General features: G+C 37.0%; 1 protein-coding gene across 5 annotated transcripts in view; it reads left to right on the forward strand.

Annotated features, from left to right (window-relative positions):
* RGS7 (regulator of G protein signaling 7) overlaps positions 1-23,150 on the forward strand; it is a 667,489-nt gene that overhangs the window by 638,792 nt on the left and 5,547 nt on the right. For 3 of the 5 annotated variants that reach the window (XM_044002218.1, XM_044002223.1, XM_044002219.1), the window contains one exon: positions 1,408-5,894. The exons of the other annotated variants lie outside the window; for them this stretch is intronic. Coding sequence is in view for 1 of the 3 variants with exons in the window: in XM_044002223.1 (XP_043858158.1) it covers positions 1,408-1,458 (51 nt within the window). In the remaining 2 variants the exon portion in view is untranslated. Of the gene's footprint in view, positions 1-1,407; positions 5,895-23,150 lie in introns of those variants that run through there. 5 annotated transcript variants of the gene reach the window in all.

Here is a 23,150-nt window from a genome sequence, read left to right on the forward strand (position 1 = left end):
TCCTTTATCAGCTGAGGCCATATACTTTGCAAGTTGCCCATTTTTCTGATTCTTCCTTTTTTTCCTTTTCCTTATTTTACACAATGACTGAAAATTTTCATATTAGGATAGATCTTCCTATATACTTTGACTTTTTCCATCTCTCATATTGAAAGCTAAGTTGAACTTCCAAAATCTGTTACTCACTGGTAGTGACTGCTATGAAAATTAGCAAGGGAGATTGAATTAATCCTTATACAGGCATGCTGTGGTTGTTAATTGCTATTAAGTATATTTATTGGCACTGCCTGACTTGAATCTTCTCCTTGGCTCAAATGTTTTCACTTCTAAAAATAATGCCCTTTTGGTGATAATTCCTTCTCTGTCAGCTCTCCCTCATCATATTATAAGGACATAGTAGGTGATTACATTATGTATTGCTGCAAGAGTTCTATCTCAATTTCTTTATGTGATCAGAATGCAATATTTCTCTCAGGGCTTTGGCCTTCAACCTTGATTCTACCCTACAGGAGACAAAAATTCCATCCCATAAATTATTTAGGTATCTGAGTACGCTAGAAGACTTTCTATTTTAGATTAATGTTTTGTAATATGAGGTTTTAAAAAATGACTAGCCTATAGACTGCATATCTGATACTGAAAAATTAACAAAAAAATATCACTGAAGGGTATAAAATTATCTTCATAGACAGGCACCCTTTCTCTTTCAAGTGATGAAGACTTATATGATGGGAAATGGGAAATTGATGAGATTCCCCCAAAGTAGCAGAGCAGTTAATTCCTTCATTTCTTCCTTTCATTTTGTGGAATAGTCATGGTTTCTATCACTTTAACACACAGTTCTTATCACTTAAAATCAGTAAAGTCAGTCCTACTTTTTTCAGATACTAAACCCATTCGTCTCAATCAACACAGATTTTTGACAAATTCTTGTTTAGTTGCCTGGAAAACAAACAAACAAACAAAAATATTTTCATGACATCATCCCTTTGTTCCCAAGACAGAGTAGCTTTCTGAAAAATATCCTATCTGAGAAGTCTTATATCCAAGATTATTGTATCTGGTAGGTATAATGACAAAAACCAGGCTTAGGTGTTGATTCATTGCTATGCATAAATGGAATGTTTATGGACATGTTTATTATTTGCTAATCTGTGCTGTGAAACCATCAGTCTGTTTGCAATTGGTGGGATGGGGAAGGGGAGAGAGGGAGGGTAAATTTTGTCCAGTGGCTAAAAATTTAAGCAAAGGTATACCTTAGGGGCCCCATCTCAACCCTGGTACTGGATTGATTGCCCATGATTTCACAATGTCACATCCAACACCAGAGGGCTGCCATTGAGCAGGTTTTCAGTGATCATGCCTCTGTTTTCTGTTTCTTTGTTTGTGTTCTTATCTTTTCCTCAGGGGAAATCGCTCACATCAAAGAGATTAACCAGTCTAGTTCAGTCCTATTAAAAGGATCTACTTGTAGCATGGACCCAGCCTCGAATCATTATACACACTTTGTAGCTCACTAATTCCCTGGATCAGAGGACATTAGACCAAGATGTTGCATGAGCAAAAGACTGGATTTGTTCTCTTTTGTGTACACTAAAGCATTCCAGACTCCGAGGGACTCTATCCTTTCTCACCGCTTCCATTTCAAACCTTGTCTGTTCACTTCCTCCTTCATATCAAGCTGGATCTGTCTATTATTTTTCTGCGAGTTCAAGTACAGTGAAAACTTTTTTTGAAAGCTTCTACTAGACACACAGTTTATTTAAAAAAAAATACAGTAAATCACAAACTGGAAGAATTGTAAAATATATATATATATTAATAAATATGCATATGGCATCACATTTATTGAGCAGTAAATTAGAACAGAAAGTTTCATTTCACTTATGTATTCCCAGTCAGAAAAAAACCTGCGTCTTTGTCCATTGTCCGTACATTCTCTGTTAATGTTTCTTGCATTTATTTTTATACCATATTTAAAAAAGAAACACCTTTTACTCCAAATGTATTAAAGTTGGTCCCTTCTCTGTAAATTTGTGTATGTTTATATTGTTGTTTTATCTTTCATTAAAAGATGCAGAATCTCATTCCTTTTGTAACCTTGGACTTCAGTTTTACAGTGGCAGATCAATTGTTATTTAAGTATTTCTCATTGAGCTGCCTGGTTTTGACCAGACCAGGCCATAACAAATTTGCAATGGATCAAGGAGGTAGCCCTTAAACGTTTATTTGTCAGCTTTCAAGGTTTCATGTTTCAGTGACAGAAAAAATAAGTCATGCGTGTTCTCAGTAAATGGCATAATTAGACTATGCTTATAAACAAGCAAAGAAAATAACTTAGGATTTCAATTGAATTCAAGAATCATTTTTTATCTACCTATGATATCCCAAACATTTTGTTAGATGCTAGAATTAGAAACAAAGAAAGTGTCTTCAAGGAGACTGGTTTCTCCTTACACAAAGGAAGGGGTCATGTAAACAGATAACCAAATACAAAATGTATAAAAAAGTAAATTTAATCTAATTTGAGGGAGTGCAGAAAGCACTAACAACTGGGGAAATCTCACTGAGGATGTGGTTCTCGGGCAGAACCTTGAAGGAAACTACTATGTAAGACATTAAGTGAGAAAAAAACAACATTCTATACATGATAGAGGAAATTTCAAAAGGAAAATCCCTCCACTGTAAAAAGAAAAAATACAGAGATAGAAAAAGGAGCAGAATACATAGTGAATGGCAAGGAGGCCAGTTTGCTGCTAAGTTCCTCGGGGTTTCATTTATCACTCATAAGTCTTTGCATTCAGAAGAAAAATTATATGAACACATGAAACTCCTCAGAGGAAAACTATGAAAGGATCAGAATCAGAGTTTTTACCCCATTCTTTTCCACTGAAATCATCCTATCACTTCTGTCACCCAATATTATCCTACCACATATGCTGTGTGTGTCATCTAACCCAGAGAGGGAGCCCCTTACTCCTCATACCTTCTTCTATATCTTTTCCTTCTTCAAGTACAATATATTCCACCACCCCCCAACCCCCAAACCCCTGCAGGCCACCATTGGAGCAGAACACCCTTGTTTGGTGGAATAGACACATACTTTCTCTTTAGCTAAACTGCCTGCTCTGTGTACAAGGCACCATATTGAAATTTCTTGGTCTTTTGTTAATCTTGTTCCCAGATTTCTGGAACTCTTGTCTAGATACTGTAACTTTGTAATATTTGTCTTTCACTCAAAATATATTTAGATTGTAAATGAGACAATATGATATTGTGGGCAGAGGGCTTATCTTAGACCCAGGTAGACCTATTTCCAGGTTTTGCCTATAAAATAGACCTGCTAGGTGTTCAAACTCTCTAAGACCATACATAAGTAATAAGAGTTGTTGGATATACATTGTTAGAGGAAGTTTCAAAAGGAAAACTCCTACTGAAAAAATTAGAGGTCTGAACAAAACAAAAATCCTCTACTTATATTTATATTTTAAATGAAACATTGATTTAACAATAGACATTAACAGAACAAACCCTTTGGAGTACTGAAGTTAAACAGATTTTTCTTCTTTCGGGAAGTAGTAAAAAGTAAATTGTTTTTCAACTGTTTATTAGGCTGTTCTTAAGGGCAAAAAAACTTCTTCCCCAAATGCAAATATCCATGGTATATTAGTGAACCTTTTTATTTGATTTCAAAATTAATATAAGCTTCAATTTTAGAACCAATTTAGCTCTTTATAATGGGAACCTTTGGGAAGTCAGAAGGCCAAAATCTATCTCTCATGTGGGAAGCCGTGTAGGAACTCATTTTGTTTGGGACCTGGGGATAGGTTCAAAGAAAATTGTGGGATTCAGGTTACTTACCTAAAATATAGATTTTGAAAAAGTTGACAAAAATGTGAAATTGCAAGAACTCAGTGGAGTAGTCTACTCACAAACTTTTAGAATAGTAAAAAAAATAGTAAAAACAAAATTAAGGACCTGATGGGAGAAACTATATATACCAATAGGAATGCACACTGAAATGTCATACTGAGAATAATCTGAATATCCTTATGATTATAGAAAGGGACCTTTAAAAGTATGGCCTTTTTTTGTCTAGACCTGAGATTTCATAACTATAGGGGGTTTCTAATGTGAAAACTCCCTCTATCAAAGCAAATTAAGTTATCTATAATATATATTTGTAGAGAACTGCCAGGTATTAAAGAATTGTGTCAAGAAGACAAGTTTCACTATTGTGAACCAAAGTAGTTCTCCATCCAAGTAGCCTGTATTCAAGTTCAGGTTTTGCCAAGTTTTACAAATTATGAGACTACTCAATTCACTTTCTTTCTCCATTCGTTAATTCCCTTGGCTATAAAATGAAGGGTTGTTGACTAAATGGAATTTAGAATCTAGAATTTATTCCATTTCTAACATTCTGTAATTCTATGAAATTTAATTTTTGAATTCATCTAACCCTTGATAATGTACTATTCACATTTTGAATATTTTAATCATAATCTGTATATGTGTTATTACATGTAGGCAATGTATTCACATAGATATCCAGTATACAAAAATATGCATTTAATATATGCTGGACACTTCCAATGGGAGTATCTTTATAAAATGACAAAAGAGATAATGTGATAGATGCACAGGTAGGGGTACTGAATAATAAGAATGCATCCTAGCTCTGGGAAACCACCTTAGGAAGTAATGCTATGAAATATTTTCTTCTCTGGCCTTAACTAAATTAAATATTTTCCATTTCAGGCTGATCATGCAATAGTTACATGATAAATACTTATTTTACCTAGATGATGGCAAGAGTCTGACTATATGTATTTAAACTGGCATCCACAAGAGCAGAGTTTCTTAGCCTGGGGTCCAAGAAGTTGTTTATTTTTTTTAAAATATTTTAATTATTGCATTTTAATGGAAATGGTTTCATTTTAATCCCATGTCTTTAAAAATGATGTCTTTAAAAGCATTGTTTTGGAGAGTGGTCCATATAGGCTTTATCAAACTGCCATAAAGGTCCATGATGCAGGAAAAATTAAGAATACTGCCTAGACAATGAATGCTAGTGGGGAGGGAGGAGACAGAATTGCTTGAGTATATCATTAATTCCCTTGTACCAGACACTTGTTTTATATAGAGTTGTGGAATCTATCATTAGTTTGGACAGTTAACTAATTCTCAGTCCTGTTCATTAACAAAAGAACTAAGTCTCCTAGGACCCCATTTAGAGGTGTTTTTAGATTTGCCTGCTCTCCTTTTTCTTTGGTGAGATGAATTGGAGAAAGGACTGATTTTGTCAAGATGGGGATCTACCTATGTAGACATTCCCTTTACCAATATACATCTCCACAAATTACCTATAACATAGTCTTAACTATTTAAGATATTGAGACTTTGAATGACTTGTCCATGGTGAAAGTTATATATGTCAGAGGGAAGACATCAATCTAGTTATTCTTGATTTCAGGGCTTCTTATCTACTGTGTTATGATATATTTCCTACAGTCATGTTTTGTTTTGTTCTGAAGCAGACCTGTGATCTCATTGGAAAAGGGAACTTCTAGTGAGGGAATCCCTCTCAGATTACAGATTAGCCTGTGCTTTTCAATTTATTATTTTAGGGAATTGTCTGGAACACTACAAGTTAAATGACTTGACCAGGGTCACATAGTCCATTACATATCAAAAGCAGAACTGGAACCAAAGTGACTCAACAGTCTTGACTCATAGTCTAACCTTTCAAAACCTTATGCCATAATATAATACTGTAAAAAAAAGAGGAGAGAGGGGCAGCTAGGTGGCACAGTGGATAGAGCACCGGCCCTGGAATCAGGAGTACCTGAGTTCAAACCCGGCCTCAGACACTTAACACTTACTAGCTGTGTGACCCTGGGCAAGTCGCTTCACCCCAATTGCCTCACTAAAAAAAAAAAAAAAAAAAAAAAAAAAAAAAAAAAAAAAAGAGGAGAGAAAGAGGCGGGGGGGGGGAGAAAGAACGGAGGAAAGAAAGAAGGAAAAAAGAAGGAAAGAAAGGGAGGGAAGAAGATATGCCAAGTGTAAAAAGATAACAGTATTCAAATATATTGCATTCTAGATATGTTGTAGGAATGAGAAGAGAAAGTAGAGTTCTCTATTATCTAATAAAGATCGTTCTTCAGCTGGAAGAGAATAAAAACTTAATGTCTCAGCCAATGATAAGAGAAAGAAAAGGATGGAGAGAATTATTTATTAAATTTATTTTTTCTCTATAGTAAATTGTAGTAGAACTGATAAGAGTATATTCTGCTCTGCTCTGCCTTCATCATGAATAAAGATTTGTTGAGAATATCCTTAGGCAGCTGAGTATTTAATAGCCTGTCTTTGTTGCTTTAAAATCCCCCTTTCTCTGCTGACAACAAGAAACTGTGGCCTCAGCTTTAAAAAAAAGAATGGCATGTTAACTTAGGTACAGCTTTCTGTGGTGCCCTAGAATAACCCAGAATTACTTTAGTTTCAACTGTGCCTCAGGAGTTGGAAATAAAAGTGGGACATATTTAGCAGTATGTTGTCAGAGACATGGGACCAGAGTGCAGAAAGGGCAGTGAATGTTGAGCTCTCTGATTCCTGGCTAAAGATAAATACCAATATGGCTTAGTGACTAAAACACTGGACATGTATTCACAAAGTCCTGGGTTTAAATCTCAACTCTGACACTTATTAGCTGTGTGATCCTGGGAAAATCATGTATGGTTTTCTTGGCCTCAGTTTCTTTATTTGAAAAATGAGATTTTAGACTCAATGGCCTTTAAGGTCCATTCCAACTTTAAATCCATATTCCTATGAGTCTATGACCAAATAAATAGATGACTAGACCTCAGTTCCCAGATCTGGACTCAGAGGTTTAAACATTCTATGCTTTCTTTTTCCCTAATTAAAGTTTAGTTTAGTATCTGAGAAATGTGTATCATGTGATGGCCACAAAAATTCCCATTTATAAAGCTTGTCATGATTTACAAAGTTCTTTCTTCCCAGAAACTCTATGAGGGGCAGTTAGGTGGCATAGTGGATAAAGCACCAGCCCTGGATTCAGGAGAACCTGAGTTCAAATCTGGTTTCAGACACTTGACACAACCAGCTGTGTGACCCTGGGCAAGTCACTTAATCCTCATTGCCCCACAAAAAGAAACAAAAAAGAAACTATGAGGTAAAGACTACAAGTAATATAATTGCCTTTTATAGAGGAAGAAACTGCAACCCATGGAGATTAAAGGACTTGTTATTGCCATTTAGCTAGCAAATGATGGGGTTGGGATTTGAATTCATGTCTCTGGCTCGATTTTCCTGATCTTTCCATCTTGCCATGAAGATCTGGGGCAAGTGATTAAGAAAGATGCTTCATCCATGTGTTGGAAATGAGTTTCTGGTTCTAGGAAGCTCAGTGGCTCAGTGGATGGAATGCCAGGCGTAGATTCAGAAACATTCTTCTTCCTGTGTTCAAATCCAGTTTCAGACACTTCCTAGCTGCGTAACTCTGGGCAAGTCACTTAATCCCATTTGCCTTGATTTCCTCATCTGTAAAATGAACTGCAGGAGGAAATGGCAAACCACTACAATATCTTTGCCAAGAAAACCCTAAATGGGATCATGAAGAGCTGAGTGTGACTGAAAAACAACTGAAAAAATAAACACTGGGGAATAAAGAGCTGGTATTTCTGGTGCATACTATTATTTCTTCCCCAATGAAGACATGGGTTTAAAACTGGCTAGTGCTAATAACTGAAGAGTAAGCAGAAGAAGCAATGAGTGCTGGAAGAGAATATTTTAGAAAATGGCACAAAGCCAGAAGGTTTTCTTAGGCAGGTCACAGTCCTTGGAAGGTTCTGAAACATTAAATGATATATATCATGTGTAAAAGTGGAAATCAATTTGTCCCTATATCACTTGCCATAATTTCTCCTGGTCTATTTGAAGTTTCTAATCTTGTATTCGGATAACTTCCTGCACCGATCCCCCCCCCCAAAAAAAAAAGAAATCTATTAAACATTTCATGTATATGGATGGCAATAGGTGTCTCAGGATGAGTGGAGGGAGCTTCATCAGTTTGCTGTTAAGAAAAGGTGACTGACTTCCAGACTTATTAATGGCAACCTCTGAGTATTAAGTCCTTATCTAGTCACCTCTGTCACAATGTCTAGAGGAAAGGGGAATATTGGGGCATCTACAAACATCTAAGAAGGATCTCTCTCTGTCAGTTTTTGTCCTTGAATAAGCTTATTCTTCTCACCTCACCCACTAGAAAGGCTTATCAGAAAGTCCTTTTTTAGGCTTTGGTGTTAGGCAGTACAGAAAGAGGGTGGGGGAATTAAAAAGCACTATGGATCTTTAGTGTTCAGGAAAATTCTAGCTTGAATGGGCAGAGTTTGAAGTTCTTCCCTGGGATCATAAATGAGTATCTCATGACTAGCAAGTTGCCTCCTGAATCCCCAATCTCTGGAGTCTGAAAAGCCAACCAAATAATAATGAATAATAAGCAATTAACTGTCATCACCTCAGGTAAGGTACATACTTTATTGCTCATGTGCAATGGCTGGGTAGGTTTGTGATAGTTTGAAGCCTTCCTGGAAGATTTTTCTGAGATAGTCTCTCTGCTAATTGACTACATAAAGATGAACCAATGATATAAAAGGAAAAGGCTGAATGCATTCAGCTTCCTATAGTGAGTCTAGAATGTTCAACAGTTGGAAGCATTTATTGCAGCAATGAAATAAAATAAAGTCATTTTCATTCTAGGCCATGGGGCCTATGATAAGGAGGAGAAAAATAAAAGACTGGTATTATTGGGGCCAACCCAAGACAATTATACTTTGCGCCTTCTCTCATGGCTCCACTCACACTTGTGTGCATTTTTGATAGGAGAAAGATTCAGTCTTCTCCTCTACTCTCTAAGAACCCTTCCCCCACAAAAGTGCTTTATCATTCATATGACTCAGAGGTATTTTTAGTTCCACTTAACCACCCACTACTTTCCTATAGTTCCATTTCCCTGATTCCTATAGCCATGTGGGTGACCTCCAAGGTACTTTTGCTGTATCAATCTCTCTTATTTGCCATGCTTTAAGGATGATTCTAGATCCAGTCCCTTCTTCATAAATCTTGGGCTATGGATTTCTGTACCCAGCTATTTTCCTCAGACAGAGGATAGCAATAAAACTAGAAACATTAAAAAAAGAGGTCCAGCCTCTGATGCAGTACAGAAATGACTGGCTCTAGGATTGGGGTCTGCAAGGATAACAATAAAGGGTGAAGAGCAAGGCAGGGGTTCAAAACCTTTATTTGAGTCATGGACCCCTTTGGACATTTGATGAAGCCTATGGATCCCTTCTTAGAATAATGTTTTAAGATGCATAGCAAAGTCATAGGCTTACAGAGAAAACCAACTATAATATGATAAAGATGTAATTTTTTAAAATCCAAATTCAGTTTCCCTGAAATGTATTCATGGACCCCTAGTTAAAAATCCTGGTTCTAGAAAGAAAAGGGAGAGAGGAAAATGATTTGTACTTCATCATCCTAGGCCAACTATATCCCTTAGTATAGGAAATTTCACACTTGGGGACCCTTTACACTCTTAAAAGTTATTGAGGAGTTCAAAGAGCTTTTGTTTCTGTGGGCTATATCTATCAACATTCGCCATAATAGAAATCAAATGTCTTAGTATTATTATCAAAATAGTTTTGACCTCACAGACCCCCTGATATGGTCTTGGGGATCAGATCCCTGAACTATATTTTGAGGATGATTGCACTAGAAATTTATCAGGTCATGTTCATATGTCTGAAATTATAGAAATGGTTATAATTTTATATGGCTTATTGGTATCAAATGTTTACATAATCTCATCGGTTTTAAGTGTCTGTAATGTTATACATCCAATTTTAATTAAATAAATCTGATTTTCTTTAAAGTTGTCATTTCTTTCTTTAGTTCTCTTTATAAGGAGGAAAGAGATTCAAAATCATCTTTATAAAACCATGATATTGTTGTTTTTTGTTACTTAGAGACTGGGTCTTCCTATCTCACTTAGACTAAGAAAGCCACTCACAGGACTGTTCCTCCTGTGGATTAGCACAGAAGCTTTGACCTGTTCCATTCCTGATCTGTTCTGGTCCTCCCCTGCTTAGTAAGTCTGGTGGTGCTCTGCTCCAGGGGTTCACCATTTTGATGTCAGCTTTAAAGTGGGCACTTATTATCTTTAGCCCCACTGCAACTCTGAATTCCCAAGTTCAAGCATTCCCTTTGCTTTAGCCTCCCCAGGAGCAGGGACTTACAGGCATGTGTAACAAAAACAGCTGGGATAATGTTCAATCTTTCTAAGTGCAAGAAGGACAATTAGGAACAATAATTCATGTGTAAGTATGTGCGTATATTGTACAATATATATGTGTATATCATACATATATTTTTACATTAAAAATGGAAAACAAATTGACTATTCCATGCCATGTAGTAGGTATGTCTGAAGGACACAGTCTATATTGAAACTTCAATATGGGTTAGAATGTGAAAACAAGACATAATACCTCTAGAAAATAAAATAATTAAATATTGGACCTACAAGCAGATGTTACGGTATTGGGGGGGGGTTGCATTGTTTTTGCATTGTTGTTGTTTTGTAATTCAGAGAAAATCATTGAGATGGATGATGAATACTGTCTTTTTTAAAGGGAGCTTTATTGTAAATAAGGGCAGTCAAGTAGTGCAGTAGATAGAGTGCCAGGCCTGGAGTCATAAGACTCTTCTTCATGAGTTCAAATCCAGCATCAGATACTTACTAGCTGTGTGACCCTGGACAAGTCACAATGCTGTTTGCCTCAGTTTCCTCAACTATAAAATGAGCTGGAGAAGGAAATGGCAAACCACTCTAATATCTTTGCCCAGAATACCTCGAATGGAGTCCAAAGAGTCAGACATGGCTGAATCAATTCAACAACAATAAGAACATATTGTAAATAAAGCACTGACATCTGTTCCTCCTTTCTATAGAAGACAGATATACTATAGAAAAAACATTTTCCTTCCCCTCTCTCCCCTTACCATGGTTAGAGAATTAAGCTAAATAACATAAAAAAAGGATTTTCTGGTGATAAGGCCTAAATAAACTAGAACACTAGAAGTTTCCAAGGTTCCTAGAAATCTTAATTTCTGAAGATCTTTAAGAAAATGTTAGCTCCTTCCACTGTTATCCACCCGGGCTCTTAGTAGTTTTAATTCATCTTTGGAATTCACTTTCTTGTTTGCTTTCTTTTTTTTTTTTTTTTTTTGCAGGGCAATGGAGGTTAAGTGACTTGCCCAAGTATCAGTGTCTGAGGCTGGATTTGAACTCAGGTCTTCCTGAATCTAGGGCCAGAGCTCTATCCACTGCACCACCTAGCTGCCCCCTGAATTCACTTTCAAAGGTACATCATCACAGACCAAAAACTTAGTCAAATTAAAAATTAATTAATAATAAGATATTATGGACTTAGGCAAGACTTTAATCACTAATTCTGGAACTTCATGCAATGGAATAGATTAAATAGGTTCACCCTTACTCTGTCCTTGCCTCCTACGAAATTGGATGAGCCGCAAGCAAAGTTTTCATCCTCTTCCTAAGCCAGTTACTGTGAGATTGCTATAATCATTATACAACTTCATTTTCTTTTTTTTTGTTTGTTTTTTTTTTTGTGGGACAATGGGGGTTAAGTGACTTGCCCAGGGTCACACAGCTAGTAAGTGTCAAGTGTCAAGTGTCTGAGGCCGGATTTGAACTCAGGTACTAGTGCTTTATCCACTGCGCCACCTAGCTGCCCCCCATTTTCTTTTTTAAAATTTTTCTTGTTTTGTTTTGTTTAGAATTTTTTTCCAAATTACATGTAAAAACAAATTTTGACATCAATTTTTTAAAGCTTTGTGTTCCAACTTCTCTTCCTCCCTCCCTCCCTGCCCCTGAAAGAACTCAAGCAATTCAATATGTTATTCAATATGTTATACATGAGTAGTCATGCAAAACATCTCCACATTAGCCACGTTGTGAAAGAAAACAGACAAAAACAAAACTTCAGATTAAGGAGCTATCAAAAAAAATTATGCTTCAATCTGTTTTCAAATACCAACAGTTTTCTCTGTAGATGGATTGCATTTTTCATAAGTCCTTCAGAGTTATATTGAATCATTGCATTGCTGAAAATAACCATGTACGTCACAGCAGATCATCTTACACTATTGTTGTTATTTTCTATACAATACATTTCACTCTACTTCAGAAAGTCAAATTTTCTGCTTCAGTTCATGTAGGTCTTTCCAGGTTTTTCTGATAGCATCCTGTTCATTATATTTTTGTTTTTTTTCTATAAAGTAACTAACAAAAAAGAATTATGTTTCAATCTGTATTAAAATGCCATCAGTTCTCTCTCTGTAGGTGGATTGCATTTTTCATAAGACCTTCAGAGTTATCTTGGATCATTGCATTGCTGAAAATAATTTATTAATTCACAACAGATTATCTCACAATAATACTCTTCTTTTATATATAGTAGATTTCACTTTGCATTACCTAATGCAGGTCCCTCCAGGTCTTTTTGATAGCATCCTGCTCATCACTTTTTTTTATAGTAAGCTACAATTATATAGTATTTTAAAGAGAGATTTCCTTACAATAAACCCATGAGGTTGATTATTGCAACAACAGTAATAGATGACTTTTATATAGTACATTAAACTTGAGAAAGAATTTTCTTCACAACAGCCCAGCAAAGTAAGTACCATACATTTTTGTCATTATCATCAATCAATCATTATAACTATTTCCCTTCAACCTATTCCCTTCCCATGATATTTACTCTATTTTCTATCTTCTTTTACCCTATTGTCATCAAAAGTGTTTTGCTTCTGACTGCTCCCTCCCTTGCTCTGCCCTCCCTTCTTTCGTCCCTCCCTCCTTATCCTCTTCCCCTCCTACTCTCCTGCAGGGTTAGATAAATTACTCCGCCCAATTGGGTGTATATGTTATTCCCTCCTTGAGGCCATTCTGATGAGATTAAGGTCTTTGAGCTAATTCTGATGTGTATAAGGCTCATTCACTTCCTCACTCCTTCTCAATCTCTCCTTCCACTCTATAAGCCCTTTCCTGCTTTTTTCATGTGAGATTTCACCCCATTCTACCTCTCCCCTATCCCCTCCCCCAGCGTATTACTCTCCCCCCTCAATTTTACCCCAAAGATGTCATCATGGGGCAGCTAGGTGACACAGTGGACAAAGCACCAGCCCTAGATCCAGGAGGACCTGAGCCCAAATCTGTCCTCAAACACAAGTCACTCATCAACCTCAATTGTCCCCCACCAAAAAAAAAAAAAGGATAAACAAAAAAATAAATGCTTTACAGATATCATCCCTTCATAATCAATTCCCACCTTTGCCCTCTGTCTAAATTTATTCCTATTATCTGCCCTAATACTCAGAAGGCTCTTATGATTTAGACATCATCTTCCCATGTAGGAATGTAAACAGTTTAACCATTTAACATCTCTCATGGTTTATTTTTCCTGTTTATCTTTTTATGCTACTCTAGGGTCTTGAATTTGAAAGTCAAATTTTCTATTCAGTTCAGATCATTTCATCACAAATGCCTGAAAGTCCTCTTTTTCATTGACATCCCATTTTTGATGGGTAGGTGCTTTTGGTTGTAAACCCAATTCCTTTGCCTTCTGGAATATCATCTTCCATGCCTTCTGATCCTTTAATGTAGAAGCTGCTAGATCCTGTGCTATCCTTACCATGGCTTCACCGTATTTGAATTGCTTCTTTCTGGCTCCTTACAATATTTTCTTCTTGACCCAGGAGCTCTGGAATTTGGCTATAATATTCCTGGAAGTTTTCCTTTTGGGATCTCTTTCAGGAGGTGATTGGTAGGTTCTTTCAATTTCTATTTTATCTTCTGTTTCTAGAATATCTTGGCCATTTTCCCTGATAATCTCTTGGAAGATGATGTCTAAGCTCTTATTTTGATCATGGTTTTCAGGTAGTCCAATAATTTTTAAATTATCTCTCCTGGATATATTTTCCAGGTCAGCAGTTTTTCCAAGAAGATATCTCACAATGCCCTCTATTTTTTATTCATTTGGATATGCCTTATTGTGTCTTGCTTTCTCATAAAGTCACTAGCTTCCATTTGTTCAATCCTAAATCTTAGGCGATTATTTTCTTTAGACAGCTTTTTTATCTCCTTTTCCCTTTGACTTTTCAAGCTGTTGACTTTTTTCTCATGATTTTCTTGCCTCACCCTTATTTCTCTTTCCATTTTTTCCTCTACCTCTCTAACTTTATCTTCAAAATCCTTTTTGAGCACCTCTATGGTCTGAGACCAATTCATATTTTTTCTTGGAAGTGTTAGATGTAGGAGCCCTGATGTTCCTATCCTCTTCTGAGAGTTCACCTTGATCTTCCTTGTCACTAAAGAAGTTTTCGATGGTTTGCAACTTTCTTTGCCTGTTCATCTTGCCTATCTTTTACTTAACTTTTGTTTTTGTTTTTGTTTTTTTGCAGGGCAATGGGGGTTAAGTGACTTGCCCAGGGTCACACAGCTAGTAAGTGTCTGAGACTGGGTTTGAACTCGGGTCCTCCTGAGTCCAAGGCTGGTGCCTTATCCACTGCACCACCTAGCTGCCCCCCTACTTAATTTTTTAACTCCTTCTTAGTGTGGGGTCCTGCTTCTAGGTTATACTGTCCCAAATTTCAGGAGGTCCCAGGTGTTATGATTTAATGAGGGGCAGTTTCTTCACTTGTCTGGCCTTTTCTCTTGTCTGTACATAATCCCAGGAAAACTTGCTAATTAACCAGGCAACAAAACTTTGTGTGCTGTTGGTTGTTAGCTCTGACGAGCCACCACCTCTTCCCAACCTGGGGGCCATGCTCAAGGTTTCTTCCTTGTTCCCCACTGGGCTAGGACATCCAAATTCCCTCTCAGCTCCTGCATATACCCCAGTAGACTCCCTCCTGCCCCCACCCCCAGCCAGGAATTTAGTGCTCTCACCAGACCATGAGCTTAGTTCCAGAAGACTCTGGCACTGCAGCTGATTCAGAGGCTTAGGAGTAAGTTTCTCCTGCACAGCCTACCTGGGGCTGGATCCATGTCCCGGTCCCTGTGAACTTGGGGCTGAACTCCATTCCCAACCCAGCTCCCCCTCCTGCTGAACTTTCAAGCTGTCTTTGGCAGGAAAATAATCTCAACCATCTTTTTTGGTTTCTGCTGTTCAAAGATGTTTTTTCCTAGCTGTGTTTCAGGGTTTTTGGTTTTTGGTTTTTTGGGGGGTTTTTTTTGAGTAATTGTGTCAGGAAGTCTGAGTGTTTACTGCCTTTCCTTTGCCATTGTGAGGGCCAAAATTTGATATACGGACCATATTAGGGTGATACCTTAATATTGGGGTCCCAGAAATATGAGGGACTCTTTTAGGTTTAATCTCCCCTTTGAACTTTCCTTTTTATATATTCCTCCCAGGCCAATAATAAAAGGAGCCTCTGAGCTTTAGTTCATAAAGGATCAGGTTTTATTACTTGGGAAGTAATTAAACCACAAAGGTGAAACCAATTAAGGAAATAAAGAGGTAGAAATACATATAGATTGTCTTAACTCTAAGCTTAGCCTATGCAATCCCAGAGAGTTCCCAATTAAACTAGTTAAAAGGAATTTAGGATTTTCCTTCATAAAACTCACCAAACCCCGGTCAGTCTACAGTTACTCAGCAGTTGCCCGAAACAGAGCAAAACACGTGCCTCCGCCAGGTCCCCAGACACCACCAGACTGCTTGCCAGGCCCAAAGAGCGAGAACTTTTGAACACACCCCTCCTACCAGAAGTTCCCTCCATTCCAGTCTCATTCAGTTTTTCCTCCCCCAAAAGGGGAGGTACTTCAAGAGCTGCTCAGTAGCATGAGCAATCTCAGGGTGGGCCAGGTGTGCCCCCTCCCAAATGATTCAGCTAAAACTTTCAATATTAATCTTTACCACAAATAATTTTTACCACACCATCTTGGCTCCGCCCTCCTGGTCCACCACAACTTTATTTTCAATGGATAATTCCATGCAATGGTGATCTCACACCTGCATTAACAGTCATTGCCATCAGAAAATATGTATTTGCAATGATGCTTTCCTTTGGATATTTTCATACATATCTTCTTCAATTCTCTCTATACTATCTCACCTTGTGACTTCTTGATCTCCCATGTATTTATTTCTTTATCATTCCTGGACAATATGACTCCCAGTTCTATATATCCAGCATCAATTTCTCCCCTGAGAACTGCCTATTGGACATTTCAAACTGGTTGCTCCAAAGAGGTCTCAAAAACATGTCCAAAGCAGGATTCATTGTAGACCTTAGTTCAGAGTCCTTATCACCTCTCACCTGGACTATTGCAGTTGGTAGCACAGTAAAAACTAAGTCAGAATTCAGGAAGACCTGAGTTTAAGGTACAAAGCAGGTGCTTTATAGACTCTATTCTACCAAATGGTAAGAATGTTTTTAATATCAAAAACAGATTTTAAATTTAAAACTTTGAGTGACACAGGTGACAGGGAAAGACAAAGAGACTCTGGAGAGAAGATCAGAGGCAGGTAAACAAAACAAAACAAAATAGTAGAAGAATTTATAACACAATATTTGCCTATAAGGTAGAAAGTTTTAGTATGATCTAGATTCTCAGAAGATGCCTACATCTTACTAGATTTTTGCCAACCACTATCTGTTTCCAGAATAAGAAGAGAGCCTTCATGGTTTGAGATAACTAGGTGGCTTAGTGGACAGTGAGCTGAGCACAGAGTCAAAAAGACCTGAGTTCAAATTGAGTCTCAGACCCTTACTAGCTGTGGGACCCTGAGCAAGTCATTTAACTTCTTTCTCAGTTTTCTTAACTGTAAAATGTAAAGATAAAATAATAATAATAATAATAGCATAAACTACATCTCAGAATTCTTATGAGGATCACATGAGATAAAATTTCTAAAGTGCTTGTAACTGTGCCCGGCACATAGTAGGTACTTAATAAATGATTGTTCTCTCCCCTCACCACCTAAAATGATAAGACACCCAGTACTAAATTTTCCATGTTTAAATGTCTTAATTATAATACTTTCTCAAGATCCACTCTCCCAACTTGTCCTCAGAGGTAGCCTGATACCACTATCCCAAGGTTCTACAGGAAACTGTGAAAGGCTTAGTTTCTAATAATACAACTCACAAGTCCACATCAATTTTCTTTTCACTAATAATAAGCCAGAATTAATTAGTCTTTTAGTAAAGATAGTCTTTATTTTCTCTTCCTAAATGCACAGCTGCAGGGTTACCTCTCAGAGAATAGCAAGCTTTGAATGAGTGCCCCAGGATGTCCCAATCTGAGCGGGGAAAAATCTATCTCAGAATCAGTGTTTAGAGGGGAAACACACACACACACAAAATAGCAGAGCAAGAACAGAAGTTACAAAAACATTCTCCCTCAAAGACCACAGCACATTGTTCCACAAATATGCCCAGGGTCTGTGGGCCCAAACCTTAAGTACAAAGGCACATATGTAGAAAATATGTGTGGCAAAGTAATACTTTACAATTACTGATTACCAGAAGTCCTATCGACCTTTGTAGAGTACTTATCAACCTCCCTTTAGGTGTAGTGCCCTGCTGGTTAGTGTCTTTGGAGAGTCCATAGCTGGTGCTTTGCTCTCATACTAGGGGTCATACTTTAAAGCTGACTTGTCTTTGGATGTATTTAGTCTCCAACTAGTCCAGTCTCTTTCATCTCAACTATATGTGCTGTCTGCTAGTGATCTTTCTTTGTCTCCTATGACATGGTCAATAGTAAGAGGAATTAAAAGAGAAAGGAATTTTCTCCTCCTGCTACAAGAACAATTCCCTCTGCCGTCCTTGGCCCCAGCTCTTGAAGTGAAATTTTCCAGTCTTAATAATATAGTATACTTAGAAAGTGACTCTCTTGATGCAAAGTTTATAGAAATCAGAACCTGTGGAAAAGTCAGACAAGATTGATTATGCACTGCTTTAAGAAGAATAAAATTTTCCAGAGGAAATGATATCGCCTGTTTTGTTTTGCCAGATGATATAAATAAACTGGTGGTCAGCATTGAATTCATCTTTTTGTTGCAGGATATGTGATCATGGTACTTCAATAGAATCACCACCATCTTCTCTATTTCTAAACAGGCTCCTTGGATAGCAAGAGGAAAAGTTGCTCCCTTAATCTCTGAAAGTCCTGAGAAATCACTTATACTTTCTTCAATGACATTTTTCATCCTAAAGTTCCCCAGACATGTCTTGGGTTCTGTAATCTTTTCCATTTTAAATCTGAGAATGAAAGGTTTCACTTTGGCACTGGTCATCCTGCTTGGGGTGGTCTGCCTCTGAAGTCTCCAAGCTGAGCACTTTCTCAACCTTTTCCAAGCCAGAAAGGCAAACCAGATTATCTAAATAAAAACTCAAAAAATATGTAGCCAAAGAAAAGGAAATAAACACATTTTTTGAAATTATCCAATCTGCACAATTAATTTATAAAAATTAAAAATAAATGAAATAGATCAATAGTTACAAAACTATAATCTACATAATTCCATATGTGTATAAAGCCTCCTTTAGTATGTAAAATTCCTTTATTAAATTGTAAGCTCTTTAAGGGCAGGGACTATCTCTTTTTTCTTATTTGGATACTTAGTAAAGTGCCAGGAAGAGAAAAGGTTCTTAACAAGTGTTTATTGATTTTAATTGATTACATAAAATTCTCATTTTAATAAAATATAAAATAGATTGTCTAGACAATCCAGTCTTTGAAAGAAACATTGAGGTAATTATAAATGAACTCTCTAAGAAAAGCTTTATCCTGATGAACAATTAATAGTTGAATTATTTATAAGAACTAATAGTTGTGAACAAAATATGTGCCCAGTGATTGGGGACTGGCTGAACTAAAATTATGGTATAAGAACATGCAGCAGCAAAGTTAACCCCCAAATATAGGTCTTCAGAAAGCTATTTCAGGTTTGAGCCTCTACTTCATTCCTACTTAACATTATCATAGCTCACAAAGTCCTTACCAATGTGTTTACTTTTTCTAAGGTAATCAGATGGGATATATTAGTTCTAAGCAAAAGACATTTAATCAGATGAAATGACAAATTAAGTGATGAAATTATCCCTCCACTTCCATAGGAGATATACTCTTTTACAAGTTATCATGCTAGCACTGGTGAGGTACATAAGGGGAGAAAAGGAACCTGAAGAGAGGGACACACACACACACACACAAACACACATGTTTGACCAGGGTAATACCTACATTTGATATTATACAGCTAATTCTATGCTCTGGTGATATGATCATGCTGCTCTCTGCTGGATGTCTTGTCTTCATCTTCACTCTCCACTCACTGGGCATCATCTCTGCCAGATATCATATCTATGCTTGTATTATCTCTCAACCAGGTATTCTCTCTGCTTGTTTTTAGCTTCAGAGATTACCAGCTATCTCTGCTACCATCTATTTGTCTAGCATTGAGTAAACCTATTACAAGGAAGGTCTTCAAAGGTCTTCAAGGCACAGAGCTATGAAAACTTTACACATCCTGGTAGCCAGCAAAAAATAGCAGATGCCCCTAGTCTAAGGACTGTCTTTTCTTTTGATTGATCCTCCTCTGGATGCTCCTCAAAGTTCTTAGCCTATGATGAGATTAGGGGGAAAACATGTATTTTAGCTCCTGACAAATGCCTATCAGGCATCCCAGCAATCTATATTAAGGCTTCCACTGGAAAACAAACAAACATAAAGATATCATATATACCTTCAACAAAGAGGCTCCCCTTAGGCCATCCTCCCTCCCCTTATACTCTATTATGCAAATATAGCTAGGGACAAAACCAAAAGCAATTGGTGAAACCAGTCTCCAACTTATTTCCTTTGTCCTTAATTCTACTTTTTTGGAGCACTGGCCTCTGGGAGAGATAAGGATCCTAAAACTCAGTATTCTAGAATGAGGAAGGAAAATTCCTAAAACTCTTGAAACAGGGTTGTTGGAATAATCCTATTTGCATATGACCTATACTATCTGAAAGACTCATAATAGTAGCACAGATGGTGAACTATAGGTACAAAATAATACATAAGTGGTTTGGACATTGCTGTTATTCATTTGTTTTGCTTAATTGTACTTCTTTGTTGTAAATGATGGTGCTTTGGGGAAGGAAGGGGAGGAGTCTTTGAATAATGACAGCAATGCAAAAAAAAAAAAAGAACCTTGATTTAAAAAAAAATTCTTAAAGTATGTGGACCATACTTACATAATTGCATAAACACATACACATACTTATATCTGTATATATACTGCATAGATGACCTGAGATCCAAACTGGTCCATCATATCTCCAAGTAAATTTCATTTCTTCCTTTGTGCCAGCACAGCAGACAACCTGTCTAGGAAGAAGAGCAGGGAAGTCATAGGACCACTTAATTTGGGCAGTCTCTCTGTCATCTCCCAGAAAGATAATGGGCTTGAATTATGACTATATTCCACACCTCACATGTTTCAAGTCTATATGTATGATTATAAGTAACTAAGAAGAAAATCACAGTTCTATCCCTGATTACTCTCAAGGCAAGTAGGATGGCTTAGTTTACACCTGCCAGATTAACCCCTTCCTACTAAACAATTATACAAAACACCCCAGAAATAATGTATAACAAGTAAATCCATTTATCTAAGCAAAACAGCAAACAAACTTGGAAAAATTATATAGATTAGAAGAGAATAAAGAATACTTAATAGTAAAGGAGGAATTTAGCACCTCAACTCAAACCAGGAGAAAGAGTGATCTCACCAAAGGGAGATCTACTCTCTCTGATCTTTAGAGTTGAAAATAGTAGAGGTCATGGGGCATGATAGGGGGCCAGCTTCCTCTTACATGTCTGGACTGTAGTCCACTATTCAAAAGTTCTCTCTCTCTCTCTCTCTCTCTCTCTCTCTCTCTCTCTCTCTCTCTCTCTCTCTCTCTCTCTCTTTCTCCTTCTCCTTCCTACATAGAAAACACAGTGCTCAGTATTCTTTCAGTCAATTATAAGTCAGTCCCCCATTGCCTACTTCACCTAGATGGCAAGTGGGTCCTACATTTTTTCTATTTGTTGCCTACATTTATTTTTTATGATAATAAAAATTTTTATTTAAAGTTTTGAGTACTAAAGTCTATCCCTCCTTACCTCCCTCCCCTCCCTCTTCCCTGAGACAGTAAGCAATAGGTTATCCATATGCATACATTTTTTAAAGAAAGGAAGGAAGACCAGTTATGACATCAACTTTACCCTGGATATCGAAACACTGCCTTTCAAAGGTTTCAGAGAATAGATAAGGAAAGAGGGAATGAACATTAAGTACCTGTCAGGCACTGTGCTAAATGTTTTATGAATATTATCTCATTTGATGCTCACAACAATCCTGGGATGTAGGTGCTATTATTATCCTCATTTTATAGTAGAGAACACTGAGACAGACTGATGTTAAGTGATTTGCTCAGGGTCATACAATTAGTGTCTGAGACTGAATTTGAACTCAGCTCTTCCTGAACTGAGGCCAAGCTCTCTATCCACTATGCCACCTAGCTTTCTTTGTAGGAGAATCCACTGGCCTCATATTAGCAGGGGAATTTGACCCCAAAGGGAAGGAAAGTTCTCAGGGAGGAAATTCTGAATTAATATCAAGGAACTTGTTGATAATGAGGATAAGAGGAAACTACCTAAACAGATTAACATGGAAATCTTTTACCAAATTACATTTGTAAAAAAGTAGGTATAGAATAAGCAAGAGCAGGTAATAGGGCAGCTAGGTGGCGCAGTGGATAAAGCACTGACCTTGGATTCAGGAGGACCTGAGTTCAAATCCAGCCTCAGACACTTGACACTTAACTAGCTGTGTGACCCTGGGCAAGTCACTTAACCCTCATTGCCCTGAAAAAAAGAAAAAAAAAGAGCAGGTAATAGTTGAATACAGAAAAGTAGAACAGTCTTTTAAGAATATCAGGGGAGTTAAATTCCCAAATGAGCCTTGTGATGAATGCTAAAGACAAGAAAAACGGATTGTTTTAATTATTCTGAGGCAAGAGGAGCTAGCTAGATAGCATTTACACCATGCTTTAAGGTTTGCAAAATCATTTTAATATGTTAATTTATTTGAGAGAGGATGAATGTTAAGGATGGATGACTTTGAAAGAGCTAAACTATCCAACTCCTTTCCTTCTCCTTTTCTCTAAGGAAAAGCCTTTGGACCAAGTCACTTATTCCTCTTGTTTTCAGATTTCTCATCTGCAAAATGATATGGTGGGACCAGATGCTCTCCAAGTTAACTTCCAGTTCTAAATGATGACACTATTGTCCCACATATAGATAAAGATACTGATAAAAGCATAAAAAGCTACCATTACATGTTTTTTCCCTGTGAGAACACGACATTGGGCAAAACAATGCTATAAGGTTTTGTTCCGGCGGCAGAAATGCTCTGAGGAATTAAACAACTAGGATTAAAGTAGCATTTAAACATTAGCTTGGATTGCCATTTATTGGCATTTATTGTGATTGGTTGAACAATGTTATAGGGGATTTTCATGAAATGATGGTGAAGGATATACTCCTGGTAACACTGTTGAGGACTATTATAAGTCGTATGCCTTTCTAAATTTGGTGTTATACTGTCAGGGTAGTAAGATGTTCTGAATTATAACTCCTGGGTGAAAAGAGCTGGGTTTGTGTTTCTTTGAAAGCATTCTCAAATGGCCCTACCTACTCATTAACCTAGACGATTAAAGCACTGGCACTCATTAATAAGTGAGCAGTAGTAAGCAATCCTTAGTTGTATTTAACCTTTCAAGATTAATCTTTCAGGGGTCCATTAAATATTCATATATTCATTAATTAGATTTAATGATCATTTGTTTAACATTTTGAACTATCCCAAAACTCTGATCACTTTTAAGGTAAGGAAAATTCAATTGAAAATTGGTCCCAGGATATTTTTAATATAGTAAGTCTTTTTTTAAACTGTATCTTCGTGGTTTATGCTTGTTTCCATAACTTAATATAAAATTCTAAG

This window comes from Dromiciops gliroides, chromosome 4, assembly GCF_019393635.1.
Source record: "Dromiciops gliroides isolate mDroGli1 chromosome 4, mDroGli1.pri, whole genome shotgun sequence".
In the NCBI taxonomy this organism is placed as follows: domain Eukaryota; kingdom Metazoa; phylum Chordata; class Mammalia; order Microbiotheria; family Microbiotheriidae; genus Dromiciops; species Dromiciops gliroides.